Genomic DNA, 23,170 nt, shown 5'->3' on the forward strand with positions numbered 1-23,170 from the left:
TTTATAGTAATTAAGAGGTTGATTAAGAGGATTAGCAGACCGGAAATGCATTAGGCTTGCATAGCAACAGTTGGTTTTCTTTCCCACAATGGACCACACATACCTTTATCTACAAGGAATGGACCACATATGGTATGTGATCTACCCAAAATTTATTTTGCAGACATGGCCTATAGTGAAAAATTGGACCATTCAGAGGTTTTGCATAGCTCTCATTTGAGAATATGAGATTATCAAAGAGGAAATTAGACAATAGGGAGAGCTATTCTAACAGTTTCCAAATCTGTTTTGATATTACATATTGCTATCTTAGTGTGTCACATGAGGCTAAGATCTTTGATAGATTTTGGTGGAAGGGGAAGATTCTTTGGTCTTTAGAAATGATTACCATCCAATTAAAAATTCTTCTGGGCAGCAGAAAAGCTATAAAATATATGATTAAAAACATGAACTTGCTGCCACCTTAGAAAAATGCAATCATTCCTCAAAGAGGGTGTTTGATGGTATATTACACCCTGGAAGATTAGTCCATAACTATTGGGAAAGATTAAAGCCGGATTAATACAAGATCAGAACATAATTCGAATTTAGATGTTCTCAATCCAAATAACCAAGACAGACCATTATTTCAGCCCTGCCCCTACCTATGTCTACAGGCAACATCAGGAAAAACTTACTGTGTAAAATAATGAGAGGCATCCGTGAATCAAAAAGCAAATGGCATATAGTGATAGAGTGCAAGTAAAACAAGTTCTAGATCTGGAAGTTTGAATTTCATCATGTTTCCCAAATGAAGTAAAAACCTCAATCGATACATGGAAACAAAATTGTACTTTTCATTCAGCTCTAAGATATGTCAGGCACGTAAGGAATTTGTAGCTCAAGTGGTTAAGAGTATTTATCTACGCACCTAAGATCTTAAGTTCGATTCTTCATTCTTTAATATTGATTATATCAATGCCAGGCACTTGCAAAATGTCCCTGGGATTAAAATTAGGCTTGGCTTGGCCATGTTCTTGGTCTGCCTAAGTAAGCATTATGTAGCAAATTGGGCTTGTTTGGGTGGCTATATAAGTTGTTGGCTCAATAACTTCTCCAAAACATCATACAGACAAAGACATGCATGATTGGGTTCCAGCCCAGATGTATAGCAGATCAGCACTTAACCAAACTCAGCAAACTATATTAATTATTCACATCAAGAAGTTTTGAATCAATGTATATAAATAAACATTCTCTTAACCCAAGCTATTCATGTTTGAAATTTGTGGGGTCTCAAAATTAATATGCCAAGTGGATGGAACCCATTTCAACGTGACGAATTGGTTACTGCATCAACATCTCAACCAGCCTTTTTCCCTTTGGTCCCCAGACCCCAACACGAAACCTCGAGGGCCCCACTTGAGAGAGCTTCCCAATGCAGCTTGACATTGTTAACGGCGTCAGTTAAGGTGAGGGTCAAGCTCAGGTCAAAATGCACAGCCATGTCCCTCGTACAAAAATGACAGCCAATGAAAGCCTTGCTTCTGCACTGAAGTCAAAAAGTCAAAGCAATCAGACATTTGTTTATTACTATTCGACCATATCAAGTCCAATCCTACACATTGATTCCTATAATACACTACTTTTAGAGGCCAACAGTGTTAGATTTGACGTGAAGTAAACGTTATGTCTTATGTGTTAGAGAAAGAGCAGAGAGAAAAAACGAGAGAGAGCTTGTGCTGCCAGCTGCTTGTACTAGTTTTGTCCTTATTCATAAGAGGAACTAATGTTGGAAGCTTGGGAAGCAAAGCAAAGCACATGGCTAAAAATGGCGGCACCGCCACACCATAGCAAAACCCACAAGAACAACAACACAACACAACACAAGGAGAGAGAGAGAGAGTTGAAGTGTCATTGAAGGAAGAGAGAGGAGGGGGCCAGAGTAAAGAGAGTGGCATAGCTAGCGTGGGTTGTAATTAAGGCTGATTTTTCCCTTTGGGGTTGTGGGTTGACACTTGAAGAGGGCAGTGAGAAAGTCAGCTTTTTTATTTTGATTTTTCAATTTGAACATAAACATGGGGAAGAGAAATGGGTTTGTTGTGGCTTCAGAGAAGGGAACAGCAGAAGAAACAACAGAGTGCTGTGATATTGGGTTGGGTTTGATGATGCAAAAAACCCACCAATCATTTCCTCGTAAGAAGATGATGATGATGATGCCTCATCATCATGATCATCACGAGCAGACTCTGCTTAGCAGTGGAGGTAGTTTTGGTGGAGAAGGTTGTGGGGTTTTTGAGCATAGTGCTAGTGGACCTTTGTTTTGTAACACAAGCAACCCAGTCACTAGTTGTATCAGTGATATATACAATGCTGTCGGTTCTGATTTTGGTTCTCTGGTGCCAAAGTCTCTGCAGCAGCCTTACTCTGATCACAGCTTGTCTTTCAGTCCCTCAGGTAAAGTTCCTATCTTTTTTATTTCTTCAACAGATAATAAAGAACAGAAATTTATTGAACAATTTCTCTGGTCTTTTGTTGGGTTTTTAATGTAGTAGGTGGAATGGTGAATGTGAATGTGAGGCTTCCTTTTACCCCAGCTCAAAGGGAAGAGCTTGAGAGACAGACTATGATTTACAGGTACTTGATGTCCTCTGCTCCTGTCCCTCCACACTTGCTTGTTCCCATAGCCAAGAACCCATCAAATGTGGCTCACTTGTACCCAAATTGTAAATCTTTCTGCTCTTCATTCTTGTTCATCTTTTGGTATTTTTTTAACAATGTTGTGTTCCTTTGTTTTAAAGAACATTCCTTTCCCCTTTCCCTTGTTATTGGTTTTGTGTTTTTAGTGGTAAGAGGTTCATTGGAGTTGGGGTTTTCTAGCAACTCAGATCCTGAGCCATGGAGGTGTAAAAGAACAGATGGTAAAAAATGGAGGTGCTCTAGAGATGTAGCTCCTGATCAGAAATATTGTGAGAGGCATGCTCACAAGAGCCGGCCCCGTTCAAGAAAGCCTGTGGAATCAAACCCCAACTTCATCAACAACAACACCACCACCACCACTAGAATGAGAAGCCCGAGGTCTAATTTTGTCAAAAACAATAACAGCAACCAGCCAACTCCATTTTCTACCAACATGGTCTCTCCTACTGTTCCATCACATGCCCAGCCCAGGTGGGTTTGGTTTGGATCCAAGTTTCAATGCTCTCTGAAACTTAGGACCAAAACGCATTAATTCTATTCTATTTTATTGCTTGTTCTTGTCCATTGCCAGTGAATGTGTCAATGTGATGTGGTTCTTGGACTTCGATATTAGTTTCTTGTTTTAATTTTTGGGTTTTTGTTTTGTTTTGTTTTGTGTAATAAATGTGCTTTTTGTCTTTGACCATGAAGGTCAATGGGTTGGTTCATGAACGGGGAAACACCCACTGCTCCCACTGCTGGTGGTTCAAACCAAGAATGGGAGCAAATGATGCAATTTAAGTTAGGCTTAAAGAGCTGCTACACCAAGTGCAATACAGATGTGGATGTATCAAAGCAACAAAATGAGAGCTCATTCAATTTGTATAGAGAGTATACAGGTGAGAGCCAAGGCCTGCAAACTCAGAGGCCCTCCCATGACCAATATGGCTTGTTGCTGAGCCCCAAGTTGGCTCATTTGGAAGGAGCCTTAAATTCCAATCAGACACAGCAAACAAGGCATTTCATTGATGCATGGTCCACAACAACTGAGAGAGATAGTAGTATTGGTGAAATTGGCAACAGAGGCTATGTTTCTTCAAACCAGAAGCTACCCTTTTCATCTCTTACTCTATCAATGTCTAGAGGGAATGAAACCAATGAAGAAACTGACAATACTCAAATGGGTCTTGGAATTTTGGGTTCTGAAAGGGAAAATGTTGGAGATTTGAAGTCTCAATGGATGAACCCTCTTTCATGTATGAGCTCACCACCTGGTGGACCATTGGCTGAAGCTTTGTGCCTTGGCATTGCCAGTTCCACAAGAGCAACATCCTCAAATGGCTGCATTAGTGGCTCCACCTCCAGTGGAGATGGTGTATATACCTAGAAAGAGTTCGATTTTATCAACTGAAGAGGTGGGCAAGCAAGCGATGGGGGTTTACACCTAAATGTTTGAACTTTTGAGGAAGATCCACAAAGGGGAAAAAATGAGACTCTTTTGATTGATTTTCTTGCCTACATGCATTAGGAGGTTGCGGTTCATTACCTTTTCTTGTTCTTCTTTTCTATCTATTTGTTGAAAGAAATGAAAAGAATATGCATCTAACTTACGGTAAGTGTAACTCATGCACCTAGGATTTTACGGAGTCATGGATCATGCCATTGCCATCAAGTTCTTTCATAACATAGAATTGCATCTTTTTTGGGGGAAATCCCATGTCTTATTATACTAATTTCAAGAAATCCCAAAATCAGTTCTGTAAAAAGATGATAATTTACCTTAGGTAGTTAACCAAACCTTCACCACATTTATGTGTAGCAAGAACAAAGATGTAAGAAAAACTACAAGCCAAGGCTCATGATGCGAACACCCCAAATAATCATTCTTTTAATCAAAGTTCTTATGCAAATCCTTACGAAGTTAGAACTCTGTATTGTTTAAGCGCGTCTCATATTCTACCAAGCTTATTCCAACTTAAGAAACATTTTGTGCTGTAGATTTTCCCACACTAATTACTCTCACTCAAAATCCCAAACCACGAACAATAGAAGTAATAGCAAAAGAAATATCAAACTTACATTGTTCATCTCGAATTAGAATAAGCCCACGTATGATGATAAGGTATATGCTCTTAATCATTTAAGCTACAAGTCGTCTGCTAAAGTTTGTGGTATATGCTCTTAATCATTTGAGTTACAAGTCTTCTGCTCAAGTTTGGTCGCTAAGACACTCAAAAAGGCTTAAAAACTAGGGTGAAGACCAAAAGAACTCAAAGCTCTTGCGCCAGACACAAGACAAGACTAAGCACACCACACCCCAAAAAGAAGAGAAGTAAGAAAATGGGCTGTGTGAGAGCCCAGCCCAGCCCCCACCAACCTTCCTTAATATGCTATGTTGGGCTGGGCACCACAACGTGAATGAATATTCAATTAATATATTATTTGAGTAGCACTACAAAAGCATTTGTAATCAGACAATAAATGAAAACTACATTCAGTTTCATCATCACTCAATGTCGGGAATTCCCAAGTTTACATGATTTTCATAAAACTTGCAATAGTTTTTACAGCCCTTGCCTCCTGCTGTTATATATCACTTTATGTTATATTATAATATCATTTTTGGGTTATATATATTCTCCATATGCTGCCCATTAGGAAAAAGCAAAAAGACAGGAAAAAAAAAAAAAAAAACCCATCCAATCATTCATAAAATATTCCTTTCCAATTCCTAATCAGACAATAAATGAGAACTAGGTTCATTTTCATAAAAATTTGCCTCATTTCAACCACCTTAGATCAGTGGTTGAACAAGGAGAAATCTCTCCCCCTAGGCTATCAGTATATGAAGACAAATTCTCCCTTCCATAGTAGCCATTATTTTGTACACTCTTGAAGCTGGGACTTCTCAAGTTATGGCTGAAACTACTACAACCAATGCCAACAGAGTTATGTTGCAGTGCCTCAGCTGGGACTGGATATAAAAGTCTCTTCTTGGCTGAACCACCACCTCTTTCTCTCTCGGGTGTCGAGGGTCTTGTTCTGGGTGCACTAAGAGATCGAGCCTTTGCCTTTGCAGATTCAGTGGCAGCCATGTAATTTGGTATCGCAGAACGACACATTGAACCCCTGAAACAATAAGAATTAGAGCCTAAGTTTGGTGTGTGTGCTGCTGATGAGCAGCAATACTTTTCCTCCTTCAGGCATCTTGGGCTTGCTGATCGGACTTTCAGATATTTGGGTTTTGAAGGAGAGGGTGTGGCAGGTGAGAGATGATTAATGTAGTGCGATTTGTGCAGGGGTGAAGGTGAAGCAATTGGATATGGGGCTGGCTGTTTTTGAAGTTGTGAATGTGATGTCGAAATTCGAACATTTGGGGCAGAGTAAGAGTAAGAGTGAGGCCTTGAATTGGTGTCAATTTCAACTGTTTTTATGGTGTCCCTTTTGTCAATTGAAGCCCTGCTGCTGTGCTCAAATTGCTTTGTGGCCATCCATCTGTCAAGCCATTTTGTTCTCTCTTCTAGCTCTGCTTCATCCCCTGCAGATGGGTTCCTCCGAGGCTTCCATATCTTCAATTAGGCATCAATAATTAAATCAAAGACATTAGCTTGTTGTTCTTAAACAAACACAAAAAGTACTTAAGAACCATACATAGAAAAAAGTGAGGGAGATTGATGAACCTGGTGAGAGAAAGCATAAGCAAGAGCCTTTTCACGTTTTAAAGCAGCTTCCCTTCTACTCTGCAACATGGCTTCCACCCCTTCATCCCAATCATCCCCAACACGACTTTTCTCTCTTGACTGATGAAAAGCAGCCAGTTACTTTGAGGAATAAATTCAGTTCATGTTTTTGTTATACTAAAACAGTGAAGAAAGCTGGTGCTTACCATTGACTTTCTGTCACGACTGTCATGAAGATATCTCGATTCCCACAAGGGCAAGTCTGTTTCGGCAAACATGGACTTTCTACCCCCATCATGTGAAAGCCTTGATCTTTCATTGCGAACCTGATCTTGTACACGAAGCAGAGCTTGCATGCATTTCAGTGTCAGCTTTGCTTGCTTCCTTACATTATGACCTCTCACTAAAGCTTGAAGCTTTACCAGCCCCTTCAGTGCACGTAGAGCTCTCCTTGCCTTCAATCAAGCAACCACATTTGAATTAGCAATATGTGAAGGAGCTCAAAGAAACAAGCAGAACCCATATAAAGAAATTTCATATGTTGTTTGTGGTTAATGTTTTGTGGTTCACTTACTAAGTAACCTCTGAATGCTGTTTGAATGAGGGTGGCAGCATACTGTTCTTTAGCAAAATTGTTCGGCCTAGTAAGCCGAACAACTTTTACTGCCGCTTGGGCAGTAGCAACAGCTGCTTCGGCCGCAGCTGCAGTGGCTGCGGCCACAGCGATTGCACGCCTTTGCTCAGCAACCAAAACAGGATTCACAGGTGTGGTTGTTGCATTTATTGTCACTGTCTTTGCTTCACATTGTTGAACCTGAATAGTTGGCTTTCGGAAAAGCCATCTTCTCTTTTCTCTCTTCTGCTTGCACAAACCAAAACAATCAGCATTTAAACAGACACAAAAAAGGGGATCAAATCAAATCAGTCGAGAAAATGAAGGCACGTGATGGTATGCATGGTTACCTTTTCTTCCTCTTCTGGTTCATGCTCATCTCTTCTTCTGCTGATCTTTTGCTGATCGTTATCTTTAGTTGGAGACCTAAATGCCCTTTTGACTATAGTCAACCATGAGGTACCACTTTTCTTTCCCATTTAGGTGTTCGAGCAAAGTCTGCAGCATTACATGAAATTAAGCTGGTGAAGGCAAAAGGAGAAACTGAAGAAGGTGAAGTTAGTTGTGTGCTTGTTATGAGAGAGAGAGAGAGAGAGAGAGAGAGAGAAGAAACTTGAGGTTTGTTTGTTTATATGCAAGAATTAATGAAAGAGAGAGCTCCAATATATGTGATAAGCGATGGTGTTTTCTTGTGGCATGCGAAAAAACTAATGGAGGAGGTGTCAGGTATTGTCAAAAACAATGCAAGTAATAAGTTTGAGACAGTGGACGTGAGGGGGAGAGATTTTAATGTAGAAGAAGAATCCAAAGTCCTTTCAAAAACAAGCAGGGCTTTTTGATTGATCAATGGCTTTAAATTACACTGACCAAAATCTAATGGTTTCACGTGTTATATGGACTGTTGGCGTGACTTGTGGATATTGACTTACTTTCCTTACACACCAAGAATTCCTATTATAATTGTAATTGATTTACTTTAATTCCTGATTTCCTACTGCAAATAGATTTAGGAATTTATTATTTACTTGCCCATTCAGGTTTCGTTGTATTATAAATATAACCTCCTACAAGGAGAAGAATACACAGAAAATTCCCACAAACAAATATTCTCTCATAGTTTTAATATTTTAGCATGGTATCAGAGCCAGGTTCGATCTAGGGACCTGTGCTTGTGTTCTTCTTGAAATTTAAGTGCTCTTCTCCCCCCTTGAGAGGGGGGGGGGGAGTGAAAGGGATATGTTTATTGACCTATCCCAATTACCTTGACATATTTCCATGAAGATGTTGCTTATTTCTTGACTCCGACGACCCCTTCTCTTCAAGGGGAGAGGAAGATTGAAGAGAACTTGTGTCTGAGTGAATTAGCTAAAGTTTATATGGAAGAATTTATTGTTGCCACTGCCGTGCTCATGGGGTTTCGGTGTTCTGCCTTACCTATTGCCGTGCTCACAGGGTTTCTGTGTTCTGCCTTATCAATTGCTGTGCTCACACAGTTTCTGTGTTCTGCCTTACCTACTGCCGTGCTCACAGGGTTTCTGTGTTCTGCCTTATCTACACCCGTGCTCACAGGGTTTCTGTGTTTTGCTATGTGCCCTATTTTTTAGGGTTTGCTCTTGTATTTCCGCTGTGAACTTTGTTTTAGTTTGTCACTTGTTTCACTCGTGGTTGACTAAAAGATCTTCTCTACAATTGGTGTTTCTCAAGTATGGTGTCATGTGACTCGCTTGTCAAGTTGGGCCTGCGAAATATCTTTGCCCAACTTGAGGGGGAGTGTTGGCGAGTCCTTATTTCATTAGAATTTTGGTTACTTACCAATTATATTTTGTCCTATTATAATAGAGATTATTTTATTTAGTGTTATGGGGGTTGATGATTTTTTCAACCCTCATAGAGGTAGCACCACCGACTCATTCTCTCATTCTCCACCAACCATCGTTGAGTTGAGTGCCCAGATGGCTCCGCTCCTACAGATGCAGACTTTGACCCCGAACCCGATCCAGAATCAGGATCCTCTTTTAACGACCCCGACCCCGACCCCGACTATGACGACGACGACCTCGACCCCGACCCCGACTATGACGACGACGACCTCGACCCCGACCCCGACCCCGACTCCGAAGACAACCCCGACCCCGACCCCGACTCCGAAGACGACCCCAACCCCGAATTTGTCTTTGATTCAGACCCTGATCCCGATTTCGACTCCGACTCCGGCCTCGACTCAGGCTCAGATTCCGATCCTAATTCCTACTCAACCTGTATCCTATGCATCTTCCGCTGCACAGATTATGACTTCTCGACTAACGACCCCGACATATGGACCAGATTGCGCATTTTGTGAAATCCGAGGATCAATTGGCGGATATTTTGACAAATGCGATTTCCAGTAAAGCATTCCACAATTCACTAGATCAGTTGGGCATTGACGACATCTATGCACCAACTGAGGGGGAGTGTTGGCGTGACTTGTGGATATTGACTTACTTTCCTTACACACCAAGAATTCCTATTATAATTGTAATTGATTTACTTTAATTCCTGATTTCCTACTGCAAATAGATTTAGGAATTTATTATTTACTTGCCCATTCAGGTTTCGTTGTATTATAAATATAACCTCCTACAAGGAGAAGAATACACAGAAAATTCCCACAAACAAATATTCTCTCATAGTTTTAATATTTTAGCATGGACAACAAAAGTACGAGAGAGAGAGAGAGAGAGAGAGAGAGAGAGAGAGAGAGAGAGAGAGAGAGAGAGAGAGAGAGAGAGAGAGAGAGAGAGAGCATTTTGTGTTTTATTTTGCAGTGAATGTGGCCAAATGTATGTATGTTTGTTTGCTGCATTTTTATGTCTCTCGAAGACCACCAACTAAAATATGGCAGCAGAGAAATCGCATGCATACAACTATTCATGGGTAAAAGCAAACAGAGTTGGCTTCATTTTCCCAGTAAATATCAGTCAAACTAAGTTTGATTTGATTCTCTTTTGGTCTACTTTTTAAAGTTAATTCTACCGTAACAAATAATAAACATACACAGTCACAGACACAGTGCACTTCATCTCTTCCTTTCTTTGCATAAAAATGAGCTTGTTATGTTATGTCTTCCAGTTTTCTGAGATTAAATGAAAGAAATTAAAGGCTACCAGCAGCAAGTACCAAACAAATCTTCAATATCTATGAAGATGGACCAACTTGTATATTTTGTGTCAGTGTCACATCATATTTACACCTCGATAATTGCTAGACATCTCTTCCTGGTCCTGAGACATCGGGCCCAAATTAAAACTTAATTTTGTACTTGGTGGTCAATGGGCTGAACTTGTGTCTGATTATTATGTCCATAAATTTGTCCTGTATTAATAGAGTTCATGGGTCGAAATTTGTACAATTTATCTCAAGTCCTATGCAGATTATGAATAAGTGGAACTTTTCTTCACCCTGTCATTACTGGTTTTTTCCAGGCAGATGAAGACCAGCTATATGAACTGGAAACAGTAACAACCCCAAGCAATCTTATAACTTCTGCTAGCTCAGTAAACAATAGGAGCTGAATTTTTTTTGCCCAAATCCCAATTGAACACATATTTTACCCTTGCACAATCATTGTCCTTCACCCAGGAAAAGAAGGCCATCCTTTACTGGCATCCACTCAGTAAAAATTCAATAAGAAACCAGGAAAGAATGAAAAAGCTTCAGAAAAGTACATATCAGCAACTATAATGGAACAATACCAGCACATCAAAAGGTTTTGCTAACTCAACATCAGCCTTTTTCAGGACCAAAGTTGCACAGAAAAACTAGAGCACTCACAAAAATTGTGTTTAGAATGATATGTTCACTCTATTTTTTGTGGAGAACAACACAACCTATGTTGTCTCCTCTAGTCTTAAGGATTGCTCCCTGTCTTCCACTTGACGTGCTTGATTGCTAGTTAAACATCTTAGCAGCATTCGGATGAGAGCATCAATGAACCTTTGGACAATTGCTAGAGGTAGTGAAGAACACAAACAGAAAGGCAATGAAAGGTCAGCATTCACTTTGTGTTTAAAGGTGCTTTGAAGATTCTGTCCTATGTTTGTCTTGGTATTTGATATATGACCATACTAGAGCTTCTGTACCTTCTCTCCAGATCAGTACTTCCCTATACTCAGAAGTATTCTTTTCTCGGCCGATGAACCAGCCAGTAACTTGTACATGGCAAGAAGAATTACCATTCTACTTAGACTTCTCAAATCAAGAGCACATCCATAAGTTGAACTTTATCCAGGTACAACAATTCTCTAACAATTGAATGATAACTAATAGTTTTCCCCTGCTCATAACTTTCTAATACAATAAATCTTTCACTAGTTGTACTAAGTTTGCTGCTAATTGTTTTTTATGAGGGAGGTTGAAGTGAATTTCAGAGGATTTCTCAATCACATGCATAAACTGCTGCCCTATTGAAGTTGAACAATCAACAAGAGCAAATTAGGCCAAGAATTTCAAAAGATGTAGGAAGCCAACTTTTACACATTGGTTCCTTAGGAATTGGTCAAATATCAACAGCCTTCTCTGGAATTACTAGAGTACAACAGTTTTGTTGCCCAATCAACATTAGCTAAGCACGTCAAACAGAAAACTAAACTAGCAATGCAATTGGACCTGTAATTTGAACTCCATCAATGTCCAATTTCACTGCACCAGCAATGCACAATTGAGATAATGAAACTCAACATTTCTAAAATGAACAAGCCGAGTCCTAATCTCTCTAATTGTCTATCTTTTAAACTTTGCATTGTTCAAGGCTTCAGGCAAATAAAAGATCTTCACATATCAAAACATGCATATACATAATTATAAACAGAGAGAAAACAAGAGACACAGAAGCTTTTGGTTTCCATCAGAAACACAAGAAATTACTGCGGTAGACAGAAAGTGTTTACAAAACCCAATCTGATATGAAACAGATCTCTCATCTCTGTCAACCATTCAGCTACAAATTGGGCAAAGCACCAACCCATTCTCATTACACTCAGGGCACCTGACCACCACAGTGCTCCCCTGCCTCTGACCCAATTCTTCCTTCACCACCAACACCATCTTTGAACTCCCATTGCACTGAAAACAGGGCAAGAACTTGGCCTCCCCACACCCCTCACAAACAGACCCAGCTTTTTTCTTTGGACACCCATCAAGAATCGCACCCAACAAACCCTCCTCCAAAATCTTCAACACCTCCTCAGCCCCACCCACATATCTCCCCTTCACAAACACCCTTGGAGGCACCCCTGCCTCCTCTTTCCCGTCCATCAAATCCCTCAGCTCTTCTCTGAACCCACGATCCATCGACACGTCGCGCTCGACAATCATCACCCCGAGTCCTTCTATGGCCGCTCGAACGGCGTTGCACGCCTCGAAAGTCCTCCGAACACCTCGCAACGTCGTCGTATAGACCACCACCTTGTTTTCTCCGGCCGGCGGGCATATCTTCTCGAACCGGTCAAGTGGGTCCTCCTTGTTCTTCACGCCGAAAACGCCGTCGTTCGGAGACTTGAAAATTCCGCGATTGGGGTTGGAGTTTTCTTTACCGGCAGTTTTTGGGTCTCTAAAGTTGAAGGCTTTGGGCGGGGGGAGCGGCGAGAATCGGAAGCTATCGGCGTCGAGGCCGGCCATGAGCTCCCATGAGTTGATAACCTCCGGGTCGGACCGGAGGGGTCTGGGTTCGGAACGGAGCGGTTTCGGGTCTGACCAGAGCGACTTGGGTTCGCAGAGCGGGCTCGGGAAAATGGACCCAAGAGTAAATCTAGACGGTGGGGTGGGCGGAGTTGTGGGCGTCTGCGGCGGCGGTGGGTCGAGAGTGAGGAGGCCGTAGGTGGAGGAGGTGAGCGAGACGATGTGGTGACTTAGTGCCGAGCTACCGAGTTGGGTGAACTCGTCGTCGTGGTTGAAGAGATTGGAAGATACACAGCCCATGTTCTCGTTTCTCGAATTCTGAGCTCAGAGAGTGAAGTGGGGAAGAAGGAGTGAGAGTGAAGACAAAAAAGCTGTGAACTTTAGATACAGAGAAGACTTTTCTGGAGGGGAATTTAATATCTTTTATATATTTCTTTCTAAATTTGGATTCTTTTTCTTGAAACAATGGAGATTTTTTTCATTCAATTTTCAAATGGAGATGCGTAGACTGTAGCACATGAGCTTTGAGCGCTAAAATTTAATTCAAAATTTATTGTGCGGTGTTACAAGAGCGTTGCCAATTATTGCGTTACTGTGTTTAGGAGAGCGTTTCATCTCCAGTCAAAAGCTTCTTGGTGCTCTCAATCAACTTGGATCAATGGGCCTCCTTCCAGTTTAATTCCCAATGCATCACCATTTTTTCTGTACTTTTTGCTCAAATGGGCCAGTGAAATTGGGCTTTCTTCATCTGAAGATCATCTTGAAGCTATGATGGCAACATTGGGTCCAATCTAATTATAACTAGGAAATGGAAGATGAAGAGAGTGGCAAGGGGCCGCTGCCTCCGCTACCATGGCAGGCGGTGCGGTGGTGGGAGGGAGTGGTGTAACCATGAAGGTTCGGAAGACGGGTCGGGTAACCGTCTCCTTTCCACGACTCTCTCTTTCATCGATCATTTTCCTCTTATATCGAAAATACTCTTAGAAAGACTTTGAAAGTATCGAAAATGTAGGACTCATAAGTGTCACGTAGACAACTAACATAAGATTTGATAGAAACCCTAACTTTAGAATCACATTGCAAAAAACTGGAGAGACTGGGGTACCTAACAAATTGAAATTGACCTTTTCTCCTTTATCTCTAATAAAGAAAATAAAGCTTAAAATATTACAATTGAAAAGATTATCAAACGAACGCTAAATTTTTATTATTTTATTTTGATATGAAGGGGTAAAAGGGGCTAATAATAAATTGTTTAGTATTTCCATTGGGTCTAAATAGAAGCAAGCACTCATCAACAAAATTATTATAGCAGAGAGAGCTTCCCCAGTAAAGCCAATGCTATATATGTGGTTAATTTTAAAGTGACACGGCATAACCTTAAAATAGTTTGTAGTTAATCTTTCCTGCGAATCATGCATGAGAGGTTGCTGCTGTTGTCGAAATAATTAAGCTTGACTTAAAATTCAAAAGAGCCAACAAATTACGTTGTTTTCTTCTAGTAAACAAATTACAATATAGTACCCCCAAGGGTTTGAACAGTCAAAAATAAGATGATCCATTCCTTTCTTGTGGGGTCTGTCGGCAGTACCCATAAAGTCCAGACGTAAATAGCTTCATAAAAACTGTGGAAATATATTAGCTTAATTTGCTCATTTTGTGAAGAATAATTTGAAATTTCAGAAATACTAATGTATAGCGTGTGACATTTCAACGACAAAATTATGGTCCCGAATTGAAAACTTTGGTATTGCAATAGAAATCTAATGATACCATGATGATAAGTCTTTGTAACATAATTTGAGATACACTTTATGTAGACGACAACCAAGATCGTCATATCAAATATCGATCACAACTTCACAACCCAGAAAGGTTACTTGTCGTGGGTGTTATTCTATTTTCCGAATTTATGCCATTGATTTGCTCCAATATTATAATTGAATGCCTCCCTGCTGGCCTTGATCTACTATAGCTTGCAACTCTTTATTTAATGCTTGTATCACTTATTATATACGATATTGTATCGTTTTTGGGTATATTTCTTTGTGCCACCACCACGTGATGAGTGTTGTATACATAAGGAGATATATGCCTTATTGCAATCAAACAATGTCACGTAATGAATGTAGTGAACATATATAAGGGGATACACCTCCTATTTGTAAGACAGATTCTCTCCAAATCATGGACAATGCTAGAAGGACGAACTTAGTTTGTGTTCCATTGACAGTCAGTTACTTCCTCCAATATGAGCAATTTTTTATCTTTCATGTGAGGCTCCGTTTGGTTCATGAGAAATGAGGCTTGGGAATGAGAATTCAATTGCTTTCTCATGTTTGGTAAGTCCAGGCATGAGAAATGGTTGTCTGACACATGGAAAAGTATGGAGGAAAATAAAGCCCTCCTCTTAACTTGGGTTTTGTTTTCCCTTCTCATAGAAAAGTTTAGGAAAATGAGCCAACATTTAATGCACAATTTTCATGACTATTTTGTCCCCATGAACAATTTATAATTACAACGTATCATTAAATGCATTCTTTTTTTTATTTGATTTAATATGGGTATAATTAGAAAATTATACAAACTTTGTTTTCCATTCCTACTCAAAACAAACATGGGAAAGGAAACAAAGTGAAATCTCCCGGTTACTTTCCCGACATTACCAAACATAGGAAAGGAATCTTTCATTCTCATTCCTTGGGAAATGACATGGAAAGTGATTTCCCCTTAAATCCATTCCGTGAACCAAACGAAACCTGAGGGTTTATAATAAATTAACGATTAGAATTCACCCTCATATGTAAGTAATTCACAGTATAACATTTTTCGCATTTTTCATTATGTGCAAGAACTTTTTGCGATTTGTTTGCATCTAGGATAAGAGAATTGGCAGCATCAGTCAATGACTTACCTAGAAACACTTTTGTGCATTTCCAATCATTATCGCCTATGAAAACAATGTCAATATTCATTATGGGTTCCTATCATTATGGGATGCATGAACCTCTTCACTTCGTATGTAGATCAACCCGATGGTAAACGTTTTTTCTTTTTTTTCTTTTTTTTCTTTTTTTATTTTTTTATTTTTTTATTTTATAAAAATGGTACAAGTTTGGTGCAGACACTGGTGGCCCTGCCCTAAGTCTCCTTCCATGATTTCTTCACTTTATTTTATGAGTTATTAGATGTTGTAGTTCGCAAGGCTATACCAATATATCATCAATTGTTCGTTTCTGCATGTTTTGATAGTTTTTGTTAAAGTAAATTTAGGTTTTACCCATAAAAAAACTTTCACTTTTGGAAAAAGCCAAAACTTTTTCAAAAAAGACAGAAAAACCTCTCAACTTTCAAACCAAAGACATGCAAATGTAAAGGATTCCTTAGGAAATCAAAAAATAAATAAGGGCAATTTTGTCCATTTTGGCTTCTTTTAAAATTTTTTTCTCTCCTTTGGGCTTTTCCAAAGTCTCCCTTTTGTTAATCGGATATTTCTTTCGTATAAACTAAACTAAAGTTACCTTTTCCCCCTAATTAGGGTGATATGGGCCATTTTCCTGAAATTATGCGCCAGATGGAGAAAATGATCTTGATGTATAGACTCAAGTATATATATGTAAGAGTTGTTATAGCAAGTGTTGTAATATTTTTACTTTCTTCAGTACAATTCACTCATTTTATAACATACGTCGTTATATATTTTAAAATATAAACTCGTTGTATTCCCAAATTATTTTTACACATGAGTTGAGTTAGTACACATAATTTCCCCTACTTCTATCAGCTGGTTTATACTCCAGCAAGTTCAAAGCATATACATGAGCATATATACATGAAGATAGAAATGGTGGAAAGCTAGGGTTTGGATTTGAAATCTTTAGTGGAACAGTGGGGACCAAATGAGGGCAAACAGTACACATCAGTACGTTTGGCATCTACTGGTGAATAGTCGCGTCATAGAGATAAAGGTCTTTGTAAAGTTTTCTTAATAATGTTATATAATTTAAACTTGTCGTCACATGTTGGATATATATAATAATGTTATACTAATTAAACGCGTTGTTATACTCATTTTAAGTAACAAAACAACACTTTTTTATGAAACGTTTCCATCTTCAAACGGAAGGAAAATCTAATGTAACGCGTCGTTATACCCATTTTAAGTAACAAACCATACTTTTTGATGAAACATTTCCTTCTTCAAACGGAAGGAAAACTTAATGTAACTCTTAATGTTGTTTCTGTAGCAGATAACAGCAGTTATAGTCTCCACAAAAGGATGGGCAGGCTGCTACCTTGCCACGGAAGTACAAAACATGAAATAGCCATGGAAGCCATTTTGGTTTTTGGTTATTTTGCCTTTTAATATGAACGATATTAAGTAAGAGGAGAATCGAATATAAAATAAATAATATATACGGTCATATTATAAATAAAATATAATTTTAAGTAACAAACCATACTTTTTTATGAAATATTTCCTTCTTCAAACGGAAGGAAAACCTAATATAACGAGTCGTTATACCCATTTTAAGTAACAAAACAACACTTTTTGATGAAATGTTTCCTTCTTCAAACGGAAGGAAACCTAATGTAACTCTTAATGTTGTTTCTGTAGCAGATAGCAGCAGTTATAGTCTCCACAAAAGGATGGGCAGGCTGCTACCCTGCCACGGAAGTACAAAACATGAAATAGCCATGGAAGCTATTTTGGTTTTCGGTTATTTTGCCTTTTAATATAAACGATATTAAGTAAGAGGAGAATCAAATATAAAATAAATAATATATACGGTCATATTATAAATCTATATATATAAAGCAAAAGGCAGAGAATAGTGAAATATTCAAAATACCAGAAAATGCCCTTGGTTAATTCAAACATTAAGAATTGAAATTATTAATTAAATAAGGATAATATGGTAAATTCACATTAAACATTAAAATTAAAAATAAATCAGATAATAAGTCCTACTTTTATGGAACATAACTACCCAGGTTATCTTTTCTTAATTCTAAAAATAAAATTAAAAATTAAAAAAATAACTAATTGCCAAGGGGCTAGTAAAATATAATGTAAGATATTTTATTCAATGACAGAATCATGAATTTTTTGATAAGTGGCCTAGCTTAAATTCTAATGATATTGTTTTTTATTACCAATTTCCAATAAGCTTTAACATAAAACAAATATGGTTGCTAATAAGTTGATTGCTATTAGTCATTAAAAGCATATCCTAATTTAGGTTTAACAACAAACCACGCCTAGCCTTTCTTGTAAAAATTCCATCTATAAGTCGTGGAGGAAGTCCTAAAAATTTGGAACTTCACAACAAACCAGCCCATTTCAACATGAGGGCATTATTGGAAAAATGAAAACAATAAACCATGGAAGCGAAGTTTGGTGGAATATGAATTTTGTATTAATTGATGACATGAAAATGCAATCAAAGGATTCCAATCAGACCACCATATAGCAATGGGTTATCTTGGAAACACTACCTGAGCTATAACCCCGGCTATAACTCCTGCGACTATGAGATTTTAGGGGCCTTGTACCAAAACAACAAGAGGATCTCCTAAAATAAAGTTTTCAATGAAAAATTATAAAAAGAATCAAATTACACGATCAAAATCTTGTGATCATCAAATTACTAATTATCAACAAAAAAAAACAATAATATGCAAATTGTAGGAAAAACAAAATATGAGAATTTAAGAGGGAGAGAGTTGAACAGTTTGAAGGCTGAAGCTTGAAAAAACATTAAGATACATGCGGCTTGAATATGTTGGAGGTCTCTTATATTGGGTAACATGAAAATCAATATTAAATAGGAAAAGGAAAATCAACATTAATATTATCCTATTAATATAGGAGAAATCAAAGCAATATTTATATGATATTATTTAATATTTATTGGATATTTGTAGAAATGTCACCTGAACTTATATATCAGTTTTAATTTGTCATTAAGAGAAATGTCACCTTAATTTTTCAAAATCCATGATTTGTCATCTAACTTTAATATCATTTAACCCTTAATCCTTGATTAAGGGTATTTTGTTCCTTTTATTTTTAAAGGTGGTTTAAAAATGAAAAAATCATTACACAAAATTGTATATCTTTTAAAATAAACCATTAAAAATCAAGGGTCTTTCCTACCAAACATTAAAGAAAAATTAAAAATAAAGAAAAAAAATTGAAAATTGCATTTTTTTTTCCATCCCCCTATCGTCTCTCTCTATTCTTCCTTCCTCCCCAACCACACCTCCCCTCTCCTCTTTTTTTTTTTTTTTCTCCCCCACGACCTGAGCACCCCATCCCCACCCGCAACCCACCCCCACCCTTTGACTCCCATGGATAAAACTATCTTACTGCCTACCAAGATACTATTATTTTGTGAGTTTGTGTTTTTTATTTTTGCGAATTTTTCTCTTTGTTTCAATTCCTAAAGTTTCTAAACTTTTCTGAAGTCAAAATAAATGGTTTATTAAATTAAGGATTTAGAGTTTGGATTATTGATATGTTGGCAAGGAGAGCACTCTATGTGCTGTTTGTTTTCCGCTTAGGTACTTGGCATGCAGTCATCGAATAGAATGAGAGGGTGGGGGCGGGTGGGGGCTGGGGCTGTGGGTGAGGTGAGGATGGGGTGGTCAGGTCGTGGGTGAGATAAAAACAGAGGGACGGGGAAAAAGGGGTTGGGGGAGGAGAGGAAGAGAAAGGCTTTTTTTTTTTTTTTTTTTTTCCTTAAAAATATAAAGACTAAAATACCCTTAATATTGGATGAAAAATTGAATGGTATTAATTCAGATGACAAATTATAGATTTTGAAATTTCATATGATTCTCATGTTCTTATATCTTATCTTTATTGGTAAAGGGTGGTCGCTTTTGCTAACCCCCTTCATTGGTACGTACGTTAGGTGAAGCTGTGAAATAACCCCGGGATCTTACTGTTTATGGACACAAGAATAACAAATTGATTTATTGGAATGATCACACCTCTTATCAATTATATATATATATATATATATACAGTTATTCTCTTATTTGGATGTTTGCACGTTATTATTGTGCATATGTCATTGTAAATAAGCAAGAAAATACGGAAATATAGTATAAAATACATAATGTCCGCACAATAATAACGTCCGAATCTCCACATAAGATAATTTCTGCATATGTATATATGTCTTCATTTATATAACGTTGATATTATATGATCAATTTTCCAGGACACCAAATATACGATCAAAAGTCAGCACAATGCTATCATTGATTCGCCAAGCTTATCAATACAGTTAACAGAAAAGGATGAGAGCATAATTACAAGTTAGAAATTAAGAGCATGCATGTGACAGCTCTCAACAAATTTCTAACTTTAATGGAAAGACATGTTTATTTAAGAAAAAGATAATGGTTGACAATGCCACACTATCTCAATTACCACCTAATTTATTTAATCTTTTTTTTTTAATTTTTTTTATTATTGGTCACAAGTATATATTATTCTCATGTAAACATATACGTACTGCCCTACATGTACTTCTTAATTAAGCATTAAGAGCTACTATTGTATTATGTATATAGAATATATGTCGGTCCAAGTGCTTCCCTTATACAGACAAGTGGCACAGTGGGTCTGACGACGACGGCGATGACGGCGATTTGGTGAAGTTCCAAAGATCATTCTCGTTGCTGTAGACTTCAGATTGGTGATGGGATCTACTTGTACGTAGGTATGGATATGATAGTTGTACGTCATGGTCATGATCATGATCATGTGGAGGAGAAGAACAAAAAGCCATGTTTGGATCACCAAAGCATGACAGGTTGTGCTTTGAGGTCTCTTGATCTTGGCCGTTGAGTTGACCCAGCTGAGATGCCACAAGGCGGTCAAGGGTAGCCCAGTCATTTAGCCTGGTTTTGGGGTACTCATCATGATCTTCAACTGGGTCATTATTGTCACAACCATTACTTGGTTGGTTTGTTGAAGAAGGAGTGTCTATGAGCATCTCATCAATGGCCTGGTAGCAAGCTTTGAAGCTACGGTCCTGATCAAAAGTTGGAAGAGTTGGGCTCTCGAGCCTTGGGAGATGCATAAATCTTTCTGATAAGTTATTCAAGGATTGGTCATGGTTTTCGAGCTTGCAAGTCCTTCCCATGTACATGAGTATCTGATCAAGCACCCCATCGTTTCTGGAACTGTGTATTTGGTTGCTTGATGATTCCATGGAGAAGGAGGCTTTAGGGCTCTCTAAGGCTTTCTGATAATTCTTCTTCTTGAATACTCGGCATACCACCCACCCATCTTCGGCCATTGACTCGGCCATTGAATTACAAACCTGTATATATATTTATATATGCACATAGCAATATATGAATGAGTATATCAAGTTTGAATAGATGGAAGTATGTATATCTGGAGAATTAATGGCTTACGGTGGTGTCATGGGTGTTGCTTTCATCAAGCCTATATTCATGCATGATCCAATCCGACTTTTGCCCATGAGGAGCTCTCCCCTTGTAAAACACAAGCGTCTTTCTCAACCCAATTCTTCTAAAGCCGCTGTAGATGATCTTGTCCCGCCCTGTGGCCTTCCAAAACCCGGCAGCCGTTGCCCGATTGGTTCGAGTTCCGGTCGGGTACTTCTTGTCTTTGTGACTGAAAAAGTACCAATCGTTTTGTGGGGTGGAACCTATCTTGCACTTCTCTGCATCATGTCAGAAAGATTAATTAACAAACCAACCACCATGAATTGTGACTGCGTATATATGAATTAAAGTTGATGAAGAGTTAATGCGTACCTTGAATATCCCATGGCTCGAGCTTATTGAGATCAACTTCTCGAATCACATCAAGATCAATCCTCTCAAAGGCCACTTTCTTCCTCAGATAGTAATGGAGAAGCTCCTCCTCAGTTGGATGGAACCGAAAGCCCGGAGGAACTTGAGACTGGCCGTTTATTGATAGATTCATATGATCCTCAGCCATTATAACAAAGAAAAACCGAAAAGAAAAAAGAAAACTTCTTGGCGGTGAGAGAATGGAATTGAAGGAGCTAGAACAAACAAGGAGAGGGAGGGGTTTTGATATCGTAAAGGGTACCGCAGTCATAATTTATAATGGGAGTAGGGCATGGAAGGGTCCAAAAATGCATGAAAAGCTTAGGTATCATGGCTATTAGTGTACTTAGAGTGGGGTCCATCCCTTGAAGAAGAGCCAACCACCTAAACTGTAGGGACTAGAGAGAGAGAGAGAGAGAGAGAGAGAGAGAGAGAAGGGTTGTGGGCCATGCTAATATAGGTAGTAAAATGGGGTTCACATGAAAAAAAAGAAGAAAAAAAGCGTTAGAGAGGCAACAATATTATTGTGAAGTCAGTGTGTGCGGAGGGCACGCCCACATCTCAACTATGACCCTCGACCTTAATATCTATTTGAAAAGCACCTCCAAAACCACCACTATTCTATCCTCAAAAGAATCTCTCTCTCTCTCTCTCTCTCTCTCTCTCTCTCTCTCTCTCTCTCTCTCTCTCTCTCTCTTTCTCTCTCTCTGTGAATATACATGTCACTCGTTTTACTTGTGCAACCACCCTCAACGACAAGAAGGGCAAGAGAGAGACAGAGATGATGGGGTCTGGAGGCACTGAGCTTTCATATGGTCCCTCAACAGAAAAAAGACATGATGACCTTTTGTGGGAGAGATTTAATTAGTTGCGAAATATATGAATATATTTGGTTTGTGTAATGTGGATCTCCCATATGCTATTTCTCTCGGTTGATCACATTATTACTTTGCACTAATTAAACATTGCATGTCACCAACTGTGAGGCTAGGCTAAGCTATGCTAGCTAGGCTCCACATAAACCTAATGATTTATTTCTAATTTTGAGAATGCGATATTTTAAATTACTTTAATGTACTAAGAGTTGGATTGAAATTAGGTACAAGGGAACAGACACACTGTATTGACCAATTAGTCTAACTTGGTGAATTAAATGGAAGAGAGTACTAAATTATAACCCTCCGTTTGGATGAAGAAATTGAAAATTACATAGAATTCTAAAATGACGGAATTTCGATTTCCATCATTTCAATTTCTAGCAATTGAATATTTCGATATTTGGATTTATGTATGTCGAATTTTGTAAATGACACTATGAAAATTGTGAAATAACGCATATATTGATGGAAATTAAACTCGGAAATTTGATGCTCCAATTTCCATGATTTTTTCCGCACGTCATTTAATAAATTTCTCGCTTAACTTGCCAAAAAATGAAATTGTCAATTTCTCTTCTTAAATTCCCAGAGTTGTTTTCCCTCATTCAAACGGAGGGTAAATGTTCATCCTAAATAGGGACAAAATTAAATAATAAAAGAATAATTTAGGCTTAAATGTAAAAATGGTCCATGTGTTTTACTCATTTTGTCAATTTAGTCCTCGTGTTTTTAATTTGGCTAATTTAGCCCCTATGTTTAACTCTGTTAGTCAATATTGTCCACCAATCTACTGATAAAAAATTAATTAAAAACATATTAAGTTCAGTTTACAATAATAA

At 38.3% G+C, this 23,170-nt stretch overlaps 4 protein-coding genes across 5 annotated transcripts; 1 reads left to right on the plus strand and 3 right to left on the minus strand.

Annotated features, from left to right (window-relative positions):
• On the plus strand, positions 1,864-4,356 carry LOC18775643 (growth-regulating factor 8). Of its 2 annotated transcripts, none has more exons than XM_007210970.2 (4): positions 1,864-2,436; positions 2,532-2,705; positions 2,826-3,150; positions 3,370-4,356. In XM_007210970.2, the coding sequence occupies exons 1-4, from the start codon at positions 2,058-2,060 to the stop codon at positions 4,043-4,045; spliced, it is 1,554 nt and encodes a 517-aa protein (XP_007211032.1). In that variant the 5' UTR covers positions 1,864-2,057; the 3' UTR covers positions 4,046-4,356. The 2 variants fall into 2 exon arrangements, with proteins under 2 accessions (XP_007211032.1, XP_020419096.1); XM_020563507.1 differs by having other exon boundaries at positions 2,535-2,705.
• LOC18777840 (protein IQ-DOMAIN 1) lies at positions 5,089-7,688 on the minus strand. Its single transcript, XM_007210691.2, has 5 exons — positions 7,302-7,688; positions 6,913-7,197; positions 6,545-6,793; positions 6,339-6,458; positions 5,089-6,227 (listed from the first exon to the last, which is right to left on the minus strand). The coding sequence occupies exons 1-5, from the start codon at positions 7,428-7,430 to the stop codon at positions 5,439-5,441; spliced, it is 1,572 nt and encodes a 523-aa protein (XP_007210753.1). The 5' UTR covers positions 7,431-7,688; the 3' UTR covers positions 5,089-5,438.
• LOC18777562 (uncharacterized protein At3g28850) lies at positions 11,743-13,130 on the minus strand. The gene has a single exon (XM_007210023.2). The coding sequence runs from the start codon at positions 12,907-12,909 to the stop codon at positions 11,926-11,928; it is 984 nt and encodes a 327-aa protein (XP_007210085.1). The 5' UTR covers positions 12,910-13,130; the 3' UTR covers positions 11,743-11,925.
• On the minus strand, positions 19,853-22,148 carry LOC18776908 (NAC domain-containing protein 43). The gene is made up of 3 exons (XM_007209157.2): positions 21,415-22,148; positions 21,049-21,320; positions 19,853-20,951 (listed from the first exon to the last, which is right to left on the minus strand). Exons 1-3 carry the CDS (start codon positions 21,722-21,724, stop codon positions 20,223-20,225), a joined length of 1,311 nt encoding a protein of 436 aa, XP_007209219.2. The 5' UTR covers positions 21,725-22,148; the 3' UTR covers positions 19,853-20,222.

Source organism: Prunus persica, chromosome G5, assembly GCF_000346465.2.
Source record: "Prunus persica cultivar Lovell chromosome G5, Prunus_persica_NCBIv2, whole genome shotgun sequence".
Classification (NCBI taxonomy): domain Eukaryota; kingdom Viridiplantae; phylum Streptophyta; class Magnoliopsida; order Rosales; family Rosaceae; genus Prunus; species Prunus persica.

Excerpts from the sequence above, each read along its gene's own strand:
- LOC18776908 (XM_007209157.2), bottom strand. The coding sequence starts at position 21,724 with ATGACTGCGGTACCCTTTACGATATCAAAACCCCTCCCTCTCCTTGTT. Across the intron at positions 21,321-21,414 it reads CGAGCCATGGGATATTCAAG|AGAAGTGCAAGATAGGTTCC; the intron begins GTACGCATTAAC and ends GACATGATGCAG. Across the intron at positions 20,952-21,048 it reads GCAACACCCATGACACCACC|GTTTGTAATTCAATGGCCGA; the intron begins GTAAGCCATTAA and ends ATATATATACAG.
- LOC18777840 (XM_007210691.2), bottom strand. The coding sequence starts at position 7,430 with ATGGGAAAGAAAAGTGGTACCTCATGGTTGACTATAGTCAAAAGGGCA. Across the intron at positions 6,794-6,912 it reads CAGCATTCAGAGGTTACTTA|GCAAGGAGAGCTCTACGTGC; the intron begins GTAAGTGAACCA and ends GCTTGATTGAAG. Across the intron at positions 6,459-6,544 it reads GTCGTGACAGAAAGTCAATG|TCAAGAGAGAAAAGTCGTGT; the intron begins GTAAGCACCAGC and ends GCTTTTCATCAG.
- LOC18775643 (XM_007210970.2), top strand. The coding sequence starts at position 2,058 with ATGGGGAAGAGAAATGGGTTTGTTGTGGCTTCAGAGAAGGGAACAGCA. Across the intron at positions 2,437-2,531 it reads CTTGTCTTTCAGTCCCTCAG|TAGGTGGAATGGTGAATGTG; the intron begins GTAAAGTTCCTA and ends TTTTTAATGTAG. Across the intron at positions 3,151-3,369 it reads CCATCACATGCCCAGCCCAG|GTCAATGGGTTGGTTCATGA; the intron begins GTGGGTTTGGTT and ends TTGACCATGAAG.
- LOC18777562 (XM_007210023.2), bottom strand. The coding sequence starts at position 12,909 with ATGGGCTGTGTATCTTCCAATCTCTTCAACCACGACGACGAGTTCACC.